Raw genomic sequence first — 14,905 nt, forward strand, 5'->3', positions numbered from 1 at the left:
GTTAATACTGTTTTCCAGTTAATAGCGCGTACACTGACGAGTGATTGCAAAAGAAAATTCATTGCCCAAATGTTTAAAATTGTTGAAGTTACAGAGAGATTCCTTGTAGCATCGTGTCCGCAGTAGCAAACTGTTTTCATTCCAATGCTCTCAGTGTTACCACTGTGACCTTGGTTGCCCTTGGCGACATATACAGAGAAATCACTGCACTATCACAAACAAGTTCATTATTTTATGCATAATAAAAATTGTCCAAATAGTCTTGAAACATCAAGAATGATGTAACAATAGTTTATGCATTTATAGAAAAAAGTGAGTAGATGCAACATGAGACAATAGAAATTGGAAGAATTTAAGAATATATCATTATTTTCAGCTTTTTGAAATGATTGAAGAAGGAAAAAAAATTCGACTTGGTTTCAGTCTCTTGCAATTGCTGTAACTGATTTTTATTTTTCATAAAGGTCCGCTGTCTATTCACTACGCGTCATTTTAAGGTACGAAGCTCGAGTTGTTGACATATATCGAGAATTCCCTGTATCTGGTTACCAACATGGTTAAGAGCCAAGGGTGGTTATGTCACTTTTGCAGAGACAGCAGCAAATCTAATCAGCAGATCCAATGGCATAAAAATGGCGTCGTCAATTTTTGGCCTACTTTTAACGCTTATATTACCAAATATCTGCATAATCTCGTCAGCTGATGACCAGCGCGCGTTAAATTGAACCTTCCTCTTTCGAACGAGCCCTTTACCAGCGACAAAATATTCTTATTTCAGGACGAAAAGTTAAAACACGTAAAACCATTTTTCGCCTATTTTTGTCGGTAACGTGGTCACTCTACCTTATCGCGAATCTACGGAGTCTTGGCTCTTAAGATTTACCTGCTGGAAATCAGTGGTTTTCTCAGAAATGAATCGTTAGGCTTGCTAACCCCTTTCCAGGCTAATAGTACACACGAGTAATTTGTAAAAAAGTAATTCTCCGAATGTTGCAAATTATTGAAGTTACGGGGCTAGTAAATATGGCACGGAGTTAGAACAGTAGATTCGAACAGTGTTAACCCCTTGCACTGCTATTTATTTTCTGATTACAGTGAATTCTCGATACATGTCAACAACACGATATATGTCCGAGGCTTCGACATATGTTGTTCGGATAATTTCCATTTGCTTTCAGAGATTTTCTCTAGAAGAATTTCGTAAAATTCGAAGGAATCGATAAATTTCTGCTGTTAGGTCTGTCGTGAATCTAGAGGCCCTGAATCGGCAACCGTCGATAGTGACGAATGCGATCTCTAATGAACAACGATGCAGATGTATAGTCTCTCTGTCTCTCTCTCTCTCTCTCTCTTCTGGAGGCTGCCGGTAAGAGAATAATAGCTCGGCCATTCGCTGACACTCGAACAGAGGTTCATCGTTTGTTAGATGACTGCTCTATCAATTCAATTACTCGGCCTGTCGAGAGATTCCTTCTTCGCGGGGTTGCTATTTCAAGTGGCAGAACAGAAACGAGCGCGAGACCCGCTTGCCATGATCGCTCCTCCGCGCCGAACGGAATCCTTTATTGGATGACTATCAACTCTATCGTCTGGGAAACGATGGGACCCGGACGGTAATAGTCGCCGGCGTGACTCGCGCCATCGATCATAACGATCATAACTAATCTCTCTATTAACGACAGTGGAAACAATCGCTGGGGGCTCTTGTTGCGGAATGAAACATGGATAACCTCGTGCGATTGACTGGACGGGTCTCGTTAGATTGATGACAGTGTCTTCTTTCCATCTGTCCCGCTTTTGTTAGCTACTCGATGTTACCTGCTCGTCTATTTTCATACGGAACTTCGACATTGTCGTTTGATTGCTCAATTTTTTAGTGGCCATGCAATTCAATTTTTTCTTTCTTTTATTTCGAAGGCAAAATACTCATACGAAACCGTAATCACTGCGAGTTTTATTTATCTATGGTAAAAATTAGTGGACATATAATAATTTCAAGCAATATAAAGATCATTCGGGGTTAAAGGCGCAACATAAAAATGGCCTGAGACAATTGTAGGGGGGCAGGTGTTAAATCCCTAGATCAATAATTTTAATAAATCGGAAACAACATTATTCAATTTTTCGTCGCTAGACTGCGCATCTCCATGCAAAAGATATATTATTTGCAAGGCAATTCGGCTAGACGCAAATTCATTTCTGGCGCAAATATTCTTAATTGCTCGAAAATAATTTTTCCCATCAAATTCGGCCTCTATTCATCACTTTATAGTCGTACGCTCTTAAAAATCGCATAACTTTGTCAATATTGGACTATACTACTTGAATTTTTTTCTTTACCGATTCAGATGAAATATTCAGAATATGTATAATTGATACAGATGTAAAAAGCGTACTTTTTAAATTTTTAATATAAGCCCGCATAAAAAAGTTGCAAAATACAACCTTTAGTACTTTCTCTGTAATTTCGACCAATTTTAATCAAACATTTTTCTCGCGTTATGTAGTGATCGAATTGTTCTAACTTCTCCAAAAAACTCAACTAGTATAGTCCAATATTGACAAAGTTATGCGATTTTTAACACTAGGTTTACGGGATCCGTCAAAATGACGGGTTCTAATATTTTTAATTTACGATTATTGAGATTATCAAGATCCGTCTACGTGGAATTACTCGACAAACTTATTTCCTTGGGTATATATTATTTAAAAAATGGCGGAAAACTTGGATAGACACATTCTTCCTCTTTTTATAAAGTAATGTAAAATATTCACTTTTAATGCTCCGTGAACCTAGTGTTAAGAGCGTACGAATATTAGTGGGACTTACTATACATAAAATCGTATTGATACAATTTTCGGATCAAGCTAAATACGCACCCGAGTCTTCGAGCAACGTGTCTGTCCACTGCAGGCCATTTCTACTGAGCCGAGGCGCGGATCTGGAGGCGGAAAATTTTCAGCAATTAATCTCGCGACGACGAAACCGCAACGGTGCATTTTCGAGTGCAGTTTGCTGCACGTTCGAAGTGCGCGATCCGTTGATAGACTTTTCTGCGGCGTTCTAATGCCTGAACACGGTCGCCGCCCACGGCCCAGCCAAGAGAAGCGAGAGAGAGAGAGAGAGAGAGAGGCCTCGGATTTTTTCGGACGCGCAGAAGGCCGGGCAGAGAGAGAGAGAAAGATTCGACATCGCAGATACAGTGGAACACTTCATAAATCATTCGCGCGAACGTGTATCCCCGCGTGCATCCGACCTGCATAACAGCCGTTGAACTTGCGAATGCTCGGAGCCGGACGTATCTGACCATGCGTGACCAGGAACGTGGTCGATCGGACGCGGTAGAAAGTGTACCTGGGTACCCGATACAATGTTTCGCCAGCTCGAAAGTTCCTCGTAGACGACGGGGCTCGATTAGCCGATTAAAACCGATCCTGAAGGTTCGCCCTTCTTCCGGCAAGTGCCCGGCAAACATCTCCGGGAACCGCCTCACAGTCCATTATGGTCCTCCACGTGTTCCATTAGAAATGGATCCGTGACCGTCGCTCGAAACGCTGCCGAATACAAACTGAAATAATTGTACCGAATCAACCCTTCGCCTCAAAATGACTAATCTTCACTAATTGTGAAATGAAAAATCTGAAACCGGTCATTTGGCCGGCTGTGGTTTGCTGTTGAACATACTTTTAAAGAGATCTCTTTAGTACCGTGAATTCTCGATATATGTCAACAACACGGGGTATACTCTGCCGGTAGTGGGGATAATTCCGCGACGTTTATCGTCCAGGACTTGGCGGCATATATAGAGGAATTGCTGTACTCTGTGTTTCGTACTTAAAGAAATCTCGATGCTCATCAGAATGTTCGAGACCGACGATGACGTACGCCTTTGTTACCAATTCCATACTAAGATTTTTAATTTTAACTGTGCTCTCCGAAAAGTATTGAAGACTGACGATGAAGAGACGGAAGTTCGGATAAAAAATGTTCAATTCGGAGCTGGGTGTGTTTTGCACATTGGTTCTGTAGGTCAAGGAGTACTGAAAAAGGGTGATGCTTATGATACTCATTACTCGTATTGAGTAATCATACGGCGACCCACGCTCTTAACTCAATATTGGACTATACTACTTGAATTTAAATTTTTAATATAAGCCCGCATAAAAAAGTTGCAAAATACAACCTTTAGTACTTTCTCTGTAATTTCGACCAATTTTAATCAAACATTTTTCTCGCGTTATGTAGTGATCGAATTGTTCTAACTTCTCAAAAAATTTCAACTAGTATAGTCCAATATTGACAAAGTTATGCAATTTTTAACACTAGGTTTACGGGACCCGTCAAAATGACGGGTTCTAATGTTTTCAATTTTAACTATGCTCTCCGAAAAGTATTGAAGACTGATGATGAAGAAACGGAAGTTCGGATAAAAAATATTCAATTCAGAGCTGGGTGTGTTTTGCACATTGGTTCTGTAGGTCAAGGAGTACTGAAAAAGGGTGATGCTTATGATACTCATTACTCGTAATGAGTAATCATACGGCGGCCCACGCTCTTAACTCAATATTGGACTATACTACTTGATTTTTTTCTTTTTTTGACCGATTCAGATGAAATATTCAGAATACGTATAATTGATACAGATGTACAAAACGTACTTTTCAAATTTTTAATATAAGCCCGCATAAAAAAGTTGCAAAATACAATCTTTAGTACTTTCTCTGTAATTTCGACCAATTTTAATCAAACATTTTTCTCGCGTTATGTAGTGATCGAATTGTTCTAACTTCTCCAAAAAATTCAACTAGTACAGTCCAATATTGACAAAGTTATGCAATTTTTAACACTAGGTTTACGGGACCCGTCAAAATGACGGGTTCTAATGTTTTCAATTTTAACTACGCTCTCCGAAAAGTATTGAAGACTGATAATGAAGAGACGGAAGTTCGGATAAAAAATATTCAATTCAGAGCTGGGTATGTTTTGCACATTGGTTCTGTAGGTCAAGGAGTACTGAAAAAGGGTGGCGAAGTTTACTTGAATACAGACACTACGCGTAGAAGACTCGTAATGAGTAATCATACAGCGACCCACGCTCTTAACTAATACTTTCAATTTACGATTATTGAGATTGTGAAGATCCATCTACGTGGAATTACTCGACAAACTTATTTCCTTAGGTATATATTATTTAACCATTTGCACTCGAGTGGTGACTCTGAAGCACCACTAGAAATTGTTGTGGCATTATTTCAAAGAAATTAGAAAAAATATTACAAAATATTTGTTACACTACAAAATTTGTATTTAATAGATTATTCAACATTTAAACATTATATGTAGAAATCGGATCAGTTTCGTGTGAATAAAATGAAAATATTGTAAGACGGAAGAAAAATTTAGTTTTAGATTGAAAATAGCGCCGAGTGCAAAGGGTTAAAAAATGGCTGAAAACTTGGATAGACGCATTCTTCTTATTTTTTTAAAGTAATGTAAAATATTCACTTTTAATGCTCCGTAAAGCTAGCGTTAAATGGAATTGATGGACTGAGAATCTTGAGCGAGTTTCGAAAAGAAGGATAGTTCGAGCGTCGCAGTTTCGGAATAGTGTTTAAACTGTTTGCTGGAGCAGCGGGTTTGGGAAAAGCCTAATTTACGACACCCTCGAGTGTCTATCGTTTCCCTCTTCCTTTCCCGTGTCCTGTGGCGACGAAAGTTGAACGACCGATCGGAACACGTTCGAAGGATCGCGATATCTTGGTCCTGTGGGGATTTCGAGAAGAAACACCGGCGAGGATTACTGCGACGCTCGAGTCTGGTCATCCTTGGGACTGCGTATTTTAAAATGGCTGGCATCCACCGGCTCGTACTCGCCGTTACTTCGATTCACTGTGAGCGAACGATATTCTAAATATTCATCGAGAGCACTAACAATTTTTTAATCATCCTCGACGACGTCATCGATAGGCTCACGAGTTGTCGGACAAGTCCCAAGATGGATTGTTTGCGTTCGTCAATTGTTACCGGACTTTCTGTGCGTTAATAATAATAATACGAAGCGTTAAAAGTATTTGGTAAATGTTGCCTTATGAAACGGGCGACACTGAATTTATTGCGAATGTCCGTAATTTACAGTACAAACAGATGCCTGGACAGAAACATTTATTCCATTATTTTCCACAAATGAATTATTATGATTTCAATAACTGCACAATATCAAACCGGTCGTTTGACCGTGGTAGGTTTAGCGTTGACCCTTTGCACTCGAAGCCATTCTAACTCGAAAACGAAACATTTTTTCCGACCTAGAATATTTCCCTTCTATGTATATATTTGTTCATGCTATACTGTACTGAAATGTTTAGTAATTTATTAAATACAAAAAAAATTGAATAGTGTAAAAAATATTTTGAATAATGATACAGGAATTTTTAGTGGCGCCTTACAGTCGCCATTCGAGTGCTAAGGGTTAATAGACGTTAGTTGTTAGAAATTCTAACAATATTAATCCTGATTCCTGATTGTTGCTCAACCATTTCTCCAAGTCAGAGGTGCGGCGGTTAGACTCCGCATGGCAGACATTTCTGATGATTGTGTTCGCGAATTGAAACTGATCGAATCGTCCTCCAAGAAGTATTAAATTAGACGGTGTCTTTGGGCGATTGAATCAAAATATTTGGAACTACAGTGAATTCTCGATATATGTCAACAACACTCTTGCCAGCGTCGTATATCGTCCAGAAGATATACCCTAGTCATCGAGCTTCTAGGTCCCTCGCGGGGTATACCCCGCGGTAGTGGGGATAATCCCGCGACGTTTATCACCCAGGCCTCGGCGACATATATCGAGAAATCACTGTATTGTTCAAACCCGTTGAAAAAGAAAATCAAGCTTGACTTTGCTAGTCGCAATCTAGATACCGAATTTTTCATTTCACACGCAAATCCACAGTTTTCCGATGCAACTTAAAAATCACATAAGGTGCAGTGGGGTACATCCGTACACGGTGCAAATCCGCACCAGGCCCTTATTTATTCGAATATACGTTGCATTGTACCAACTGTAAGGTAGAAATCACAATTGCATGAACTGGATTTGTGGAAACTGCGACAAAGGATCAAAAAAGGAAAACAATATGAATGTGAGAGATGTCTTGACGATGACTGAATAAGAATTTGAATTTTTATTCTTACGTTATTTTATTACTAACAATAGTTCCGCTTTTGCCCCATGATATAAACAGGTATTTTTACTCAAATTTTTAAACTGTTTTCAATTTATTAAGAAAATCATAAGTCTCAGAAGACATTTTTAATCCAAATTAATGCAACTTAAAGAATAAACCACGCGCTAAATGAAAACACTAAGATTACTAGGGTTTGGTGGAATAGATAGAAAATACATCAGTTTCACCAGTTAACTGTGTTTGACGAGTACACTCGTCACGAAGAAATGGCAATATTTTGTGTCACGACGAGTGTACTCGTCAAAACAGCTACAATTCGAACAGCGGTTAATTTTTGCGACGCAACTTAGGTACACATTACGCAACAGCAAACTGGTCAAAGTAAACTTTACAATTTCTGAGTCGGTTTTACCCCACTCCACCTTACACAAAAGAAATGACTCATAAGCCTGACCGTGCCTCCATTACTCCGCCTGCGGCACCCCGCGCGTCATCTTCACCATCGAACCAACCAAAAACTTGCCCCAAAAAATCCTGAAAATCTCCGCATCGTGTCGACTCAATTCCTCCTACCCTTGGCACCGCAAAGACAAAGGGAATACGGTCGGAGTGACCGTTCTTCCTCCGTAGCACGGGTCGGTTATCGATAAAGGTTCGTTCGGCTTGTCTGATTGCAGATACTGGCGCGCCGTACGTATTGTACAAGGACAACATGGAGAGACCCCAGGGGCAATGGGGCCCGGGGCCGGGATCTCTCCAGGACGGGGGACTGTATCCGCAGCAACAGCAACAACAGCAACAGCAGGGCTCCTCCTCGTCCGGCAGTCCACAGCAGGCCTGTGGCCCACCAGTCGAGGGAGAAAGCGGTCCCCCGCCTTCGTTGGCCTCTCCCGTGCCCTCACCGTACCCCTCGGCCCCGCCTGAGCCTCAAGCCTTAACCCCGCCCGACGACGACATACAATCGAGTCAGGCGACCTCTCAGCAACAGCAACAACAACAACAACAGCAGCAGCAACAACAACAACAGACGCAACAGCAGCAAGTCCAACAGCAGCAGCAGCAGCAGCAACAACAACAACAACAGGTCCAACAACAGCAGCAACAACAACAACAACAACAGACGCAACAGCAGGACCATTCGCCCCAGCAACAGTTGACGCCCCACGAGGTGGACCGCAGCGATTGTTTCCCCGGGGCCGGCGAGCTCCAACAGTATCCCCAGCATTATTTCAAAGAGGCCCGGCCGCATCCGTCGCCGTCCGTGCCGCCGCACATGCTCACGCCCGGCGGTTTCTCCGCGTTGCACTATCTGAAGCAACCGGGCGTGATGCTGACGTCCCTCGGCCAGGGTGACGGCGGGCCCGGCCTCGACGGACACCAGTACGCAAGCCCCGGGGCCCCGAACATGGCGACCGGTCTACCGGACATCGTCCAGCAGAGCGGCAAGTCCGGCAAAGGGGCGAACAGCGATCTACGGTTGTTCAAGTGTCTGACATGCGGCAAAGACTTCAAGCAAAAGTCGACGCTGCTGCAGCACGAGAGGATCCATACGGACAGCCGGCCGTACGGGTGCCCGGAGTGCGGGAAGCGGTTCCGGCAACAATCGCACCTAACGCAGCATCTGCGCATACACGCGAACGAGAAGCCGTACGCGTGCGTGTACTGCGAGCGTACGTTCCGGCAGCGTGCGATCCTCAACCAGCATCTGCGCATCCACTCGGGTGAGAAGCCATACCAATGTCCGGAGTGCGGAAAACACTTCCGTCAGAAGGCGATCCTGAATCAGCACGTCCGCACACACCAAGGCGAGCATTTCTCTCTGCCTCCCAGACTCCCAGAGGGCGTCCACCACACCAACACACTGACCCATTCACCGGGGGTTTTCTTATTTTTTCTATTGTTTTTTTTTTTGTTTCTCTCTTGTGTTTTCTTCGTCTTTCGATTTTTCTTTGTGTTTCTTTTTCTTTTCTTCTTCTTCTTCTTCTTCTTCTTCTTCTTCTTCTTCTTCTTCTTCTTCTTCTGACTTCTTCTTTTCACTTCGTCGTCTATCGTTTCACTTTGTCGACCGTGCGTAGACTCGTTCGAGCTTCGGCCCCGGTCATCGACGATCATCATCGACAACCGTGCGTCCCCGGGACTCGTCTCATCGTCGTCGGTCGATCATTGAGAGACGCGATACTCGCCGTTCGTTACATCAGCCACCCGTTCTATCATCGTTCTCTGTCTCTCTTTCTCTCTGTGTTCATTGCCGCTCGTCCATTGACTCTCACTACTAACAAACCGTCATCCCCCCCAATTTTCAGTTTCCACTCTAGCTGTCTCGCTAGCGGAGAAGCTCGACGCGAACGTGGTGCAAGTCGATGTCCCTTTGGTTCAACCCTTTGCCGATCTATCTTGAGACAGACGTAGCCGGTTTACTGTTCATTGATAACGTCGCGATCACACTATCGCTCAAGAGTATCCTGACACTCGGTTCAAAAGTGTCTCGTATTTGACACTAGGTTTACGGAGCACTAAAACTGACTACTTTACATTTCCTTATAAAAATAACATGGATATATCTATCAAAATCTGTAGCGATTTTTTTAATAACATATACCTAGAGAAATCAATTTGTTAAATAATTCCTCGTGGATCCATGTTTGCAATCTGAATATTCGTGAATTAAAAATATTAGAATCCGTCATTTTGACGGGTCCCGTAAATCTAGTGTTAATTTTAGTGGAGTATTGGTATGTTCCATATTTCATAAGAAACTAATCAAAATCGATTTTGGTCACCGTTTCGGTCACTGTCTCTAACTTTTATGCTAATACGTATTTCGCTAGTGTCCGGATACTTTTGAGCGGTAGTGTACACGTCACGTGTGCAAAGTTATAGTATTTCTTATCCGATCGAAACAGGTTCGTAGAGCTACCTATGGGAATGTAATTTGAAGTATTGGAACCAAAGCTGGTAGCGTTTTTAAATTGAAATTAACACGTTGACCGCCATGTCACCCATATGTGGGTGACGGAATATTTACGTTAATATATTCATTGCTCCAAATTTGATTAGGATCTGTAAAATTCAAGAAAGCTGGAAGACTACTCAGTATCACACATTGAATTTCTTTCAATTTTTATTTCACTAGAAAACTTGATTTGATTTTATGGAATTTTTAAGGTTTCTAGTTTGCCGGTCAAAGTGTTGAAAGTTTTAACAGTATAGGGCAAGGGACCCAATTACTGTGCGTATATTAACCCATTATCTGCCACGATCCCCAATCGGGAATTTTGGTACGCCTGACAGTTCAGTTTCACTCTTTCATTCTAAAGTTTGGCAGTTAATGGGTTGATCGTACTTCTTTTTAAAACATAATGGATATTAGAAAAGAGATATTACATTTTTTCGTTAAAATTAGTATATCTCTTTTTCAATATCCATTATGCTTTAAAAATCAGTGTAATCAATATAGGCACAGTAGCCACACAGTAATGGGGTCCCTAACCCTACACCCGAAGAAATAAGGTCGAACAATTCCTCATGAATGTATTTTTGCAATCTCGATAATCGTGCATTAAAAATATTACCCGTGAACCTAGCGTTAAGTCCCCGTCATCCAATGATCAACCGTTTCGACTTGCACCATTTCCGGACCGAGCGGCTCATTGTCAGTCGATCCACTTCAGTTTTCCGCTTTGTCCTCGATCCGCAACACGCAGACAACGTGCTCGTCCGCAGTTCATAGATCGCTGCACATCCGCTCGTTCGCGCGGCTCGCGAATTCGCGAAGATCCAGAAAGAAAGGACGCGTTGTATAGTTCGTCCACGGGAAGATCGCACGGAGGATCCCCACTGTCTGATATCCTTCAGAAATATTTCGCAATGGCCTCCTCGCTGTCCCTCCAGAACTTAGAATCCCTGCTATACTAGCGTTAAGAGTGGGGTCCCCCCTCCGCCATATCGCGTGCCATCTTCTCGCGGACGAACAGTAGTTCGAGAGAGCAAGCCAAGGTCAACCGAAGCATCATAACGGATCAGCTGGACGCGAGAGTGCTGGTGAGCTCTTCGTATTCCCTCCCCCGCCCTTCAGGATCCATCAGAATCCAAGATCCTCTGCGACAGGGCTGTTCAAATTGCGGTTAGGCCACGGCCTACTGCAATCGGTTCTCGTCCGGTTTTCTTCAAGATGGCGAACGCTAAGGGAAAATTTATATTTTCATACAATATCTTGACCGCGGCTTTGATTTGATAGTGGGGCAGTTCCCTGCAACGAGCGAGCAACAGACCCCACCACTCCACTGAACTATAGTGTCTTCCTCTTTCTCTCTCTCTCGTCCGCGAGATTGAAGAAGGCCTAAATTCCTAGGACACGTGGTCCTCGATTAACGGGGTCCGCTTGACTAGGATCAAGGAATAGCCCTGCTCTGCAAGATGATCCTCCATGTTTTCCATTGTTCTCCACGACCCAACGTCCACGCGGTCCGCTCTTGGTCGCACACAGGACCTCATCAGGATATTAATATACAATCTCTATTCTGGCTTTCGCTGCTAACGTCACCTAACTCCTCCATAGTCTTCCCATTAAACGAGCCCTTTCCGCGAAGGTGGAGGAGGTGGATCTCTCGGTGATGATGAACCAGGCCGCGCGTGGAAACCTCGTTAGCGATTCGCGGTTCGCTCTGTCTCTCGCGGTCTCTCCCGCTTGATTAACATCCGGTCTGGACCGGCAAACGAACGCGGATAACTTCGGGCACACCGGCTGACAGGGATCCGTGCTGTGGAACGCGTTTTCCGAATGACGGTTGCGCGACAATATTTCCAAGACGTTCTTCAAGGTGCTCTTCGGGTGTCACCGGCGATCTTCAGGGTTTCGAGGAAATAATATATACAGGGTCATCCGTTTTTAAACGGCCAAACGTCAAGCAGCTATAGAGGACCCCAAATGAAACAACTTTCACCCGTAACACTTTTTTTGATTCGGTCTTGATTTTTAGATAATTGCAAAAATCCGTCATTTTTTGCGTTCACTTAAGATGAAATATATTAGGACTGCAATTATGTATCTAGATGATTTTTCCTTTGTTTGGTTTAAAATAAATAGGGGCATCTTTTTTATTGAGTCAACTTTTTTGTATGACCTTTGGATCTTGGTTTTTTTGACATGGGGCACGCCGTGGAGACTGAATGAAACAACTTCGAATCCAAAAAAGTGTTAGGGGTGAAAGTTGTTCCATTTCGGGTCCTCTATAGCTGGTTGACGTTTGGCCGTTTAAAAACGGATGACCCTGTACATCCTCGGTTATGATTTTATCGAGGAGGAAAACAATGCTGGCAGCGAACTCGTTGAGTACGCGACCGTTGTTGCGCGCAAGATCATTCGTTCGCAAATTCAGTTCAATTCCGATATGTTCGTTCGGAAAGGATGAGTATAAAAATAAACACGACGCGTAATTCGGTACGCGTTTCGTCTTTCAATTTCGAGTACGGAACTAATCCCATTCGAAAATGGCGATCCACGGCCGAGTCTGTTCGCGACAGCAATCTCTCTAGTCCGCGACTAACAGAAGTAAAAAAAGGAAAATCAAAGTGTCACCTCCAAAACTCGTCTCTGTGGTCGCATCAGCCGTGAGGATGAACCGTGTGCGTGGGTTTCTCTGTTTCAGACGTGAGCCCGCACCTGATCTTCAAGAACGGTATGACGCCGACCCTGTGGCCGCAGGACGTGCCGTTCCCGCCGGAGGAGGGCAAAGAGGAGGTAGCGTCGACGTTCGGCGACACGGACACGCAGTCGGGCGCGTTCAGCCCGGCGCCGGACGCGAACTCGATCCAGTACCCGGCGTACTTCAAGGACCCGAAGGGCGGGAACCACGCGGTGTTCGGCGCGGGTGGGACCGGTAGCTTCGGCGCCCTTCAGTACATCAAGCAGCAAGGCGGCAGCAAGAGCTGTCTCCCGGACGTGATACAGCACGGTCGTTCGGCGGGTATGCCGTTGTACGTGCGTTGCCCGATCTGCCAGAAGGAGTTCAAGCAGAAATCGACGTTGCTGCAGCACGGTTGCATCCACATCGAGTCGAGGCCGTACCCTTGCCCGGAATGCGGCAAGAGGTTCCGACAGCAGTCCCACCTGACCCAACACCTTCGCATCCACACGAACGAGAAGCCGTACGGCTGCGTCTACTGCGGCCGTAACTTCCGGCAGCGCACGATCCTGAACCAGCATCTGCGCATCCACACCGGCGAGAAGCCGTACAAGTGTCAGCAGTGCGGCAAGGACTTCCGGCAGAAAGCGATCCTGGACCAGCACACGCGCACCCACCAGGGCGACCGGCCGTTCTGCTGCCCGATGCCGAACTGCAGGCGCAGGTTCGCCACCGAGCCCGAGGTCAAGAAGCACATCGACAACCACATGAACCCGCACGCGGCCAAGGTGCGCCGGAACTCGAGCAGCGACACGAAACCGCCGGGAACACCGGCCGGCCTCGGGCCGGTGCCGGTACCGCGCGGATTGACGCCCACCGTCGTCAAGCCCGAGCTCTATTTCCCGCAATGCTACGCGCCGGCCTTCAACCACCAACCGCCGGTCTCGACGGCACAGTTCCCCGGCCAGACGAACGGAGTGTCCGTCGCCGGCGAGTTCAAACCGCCGACCGGTCTGCCGCCCCAGTGACTAACCGTCCATCCTGCCGCCTACTAGCAAGCAGGAATACCGCTGAGGTTTCAGCGATGCTTCGGTCACCCGCTGCAACCAGACGCCGGTCCGCCGGCCACGCCGGCCACCATCGCCGCCGCTGCCGCCCACCGATGCGCCACCACACACCAGCCCATCCAGCAACACTACCCGTGACAGTTTCCCAACGTTCGATCGTAGGGCCCACAGTGTTTTCGTTCCCCGGTTCGACACCCTGCGAGAATACTTTCATCGGCGCCGATCATGCTCGACGGCCATCGCTCTTCATCTTCTCCTTCTTCTTCGTCTTCTTCTTCTTCTTCTTCTACTACTTCGGAGCCTCGTTCTTTTCTCCAGCCTCGGACCCTGTGCAATAATTAAGGTGTTCGATTCGACAGGACTAATTTGGTTGAACGGTCCATACCGATTTTTAGAGGATCTCGACCCTGGCGACCTTGGTTCGCGTGCAGGGAAGAGAGATCTCGCTGGGTCATGCTCCGAGAGAGATACACACTGTTTTAGATTGATGTTGTTACCTGATGGTTAATACTCTCCGTGTTATGTCACAGTTGATATGTTATTATAAGGTGGACGAGGTCGATCGGTCGATCCGAGGGAACCAGGTTGATGAGTCTAGGAGATTTTCGGAGTTTGCGGTGGGAGTGGATGTTCGGTGAGTTTGTACGGTGATTTTTATGCGACTTTCTTGCTTTCGTGGGCTCGCGGTTGTGGGGTCAGCCTTTCGGAGAACATCCTTTCTGTTGGGGAACTGTCGAGGTCCTTTGAACGATGTGACTAAGTAATTTCTGTTTTTGGGTTTGCAATTGTATACTCGAGGTGTTGGAGGTTGACACGTTGGACTGGGAACGAATAGAGATCGAAATTTATTTTGAGAGATTTGTGTGATGAAAAAGATACAGGGACTGTATTTTAACAAGTTACGAATCTATCAGAATATAACATAACCTAGTATATACTGATACTGAAACATCATTCAGTTCTTTGGAGCCCTTCATACTTTTAGATTTGAAATTAATGAATTTGAATGAATTTGATGAATATATA

The 14,905-nt window shown here is 44.8% G+C and overlaps 1 protein-coding gene across 3 annotated transcripts in view; it reads left to right on the plus strand.

Annotated features, from left to right (window-relative positions):
* LOC143365795 (uncharacterized) overlaps positions 1 to 14,117 on the plus strand; it is an 88,416-nt gene extending 74,299 nt beyond the window's left edge. For 2 of the 3 annotated variants that reach the window (XM_076806323.1, XM_076806324.1), the window contains exons 2-3: positions 7,866 to 8,993; positions 12,837 to 14,117. In XM_076806323.1, coding sequence (XP_076662438.1) covers positions 7,866 to 8,993; positions 12,837 to 13,840 — 2,132 coding nt within the window. In that variant the 3' untranslated portion in view covers positions 13,841 to 14,117. The remainder of the gene's footprint in view (positions 1 to 7,865; positions 8,994 to 12,836) is intronic. The other variant, XM_076806325.1, reaches the window with a different exon arrangement.
* Positions 14,118 to 14,905: the final 788 nt, after the last annotated feature.

This window comes from Halictus rubicundus, chromosome 2 (genome assembly GCF_050948215.1).
Source record: "Halictus rubicundus isolate RS-2024b chromosome 2, iyHalRubi1_principal, whole genome shotgun sequence".
NCBI classification, from domain to species: domain Eukaryota; kingdom Metazoa; phylum Arthropoda; class Insecta; order Hymenoptera; family Halictidae; genus Halictus; species Halictus rubicundus.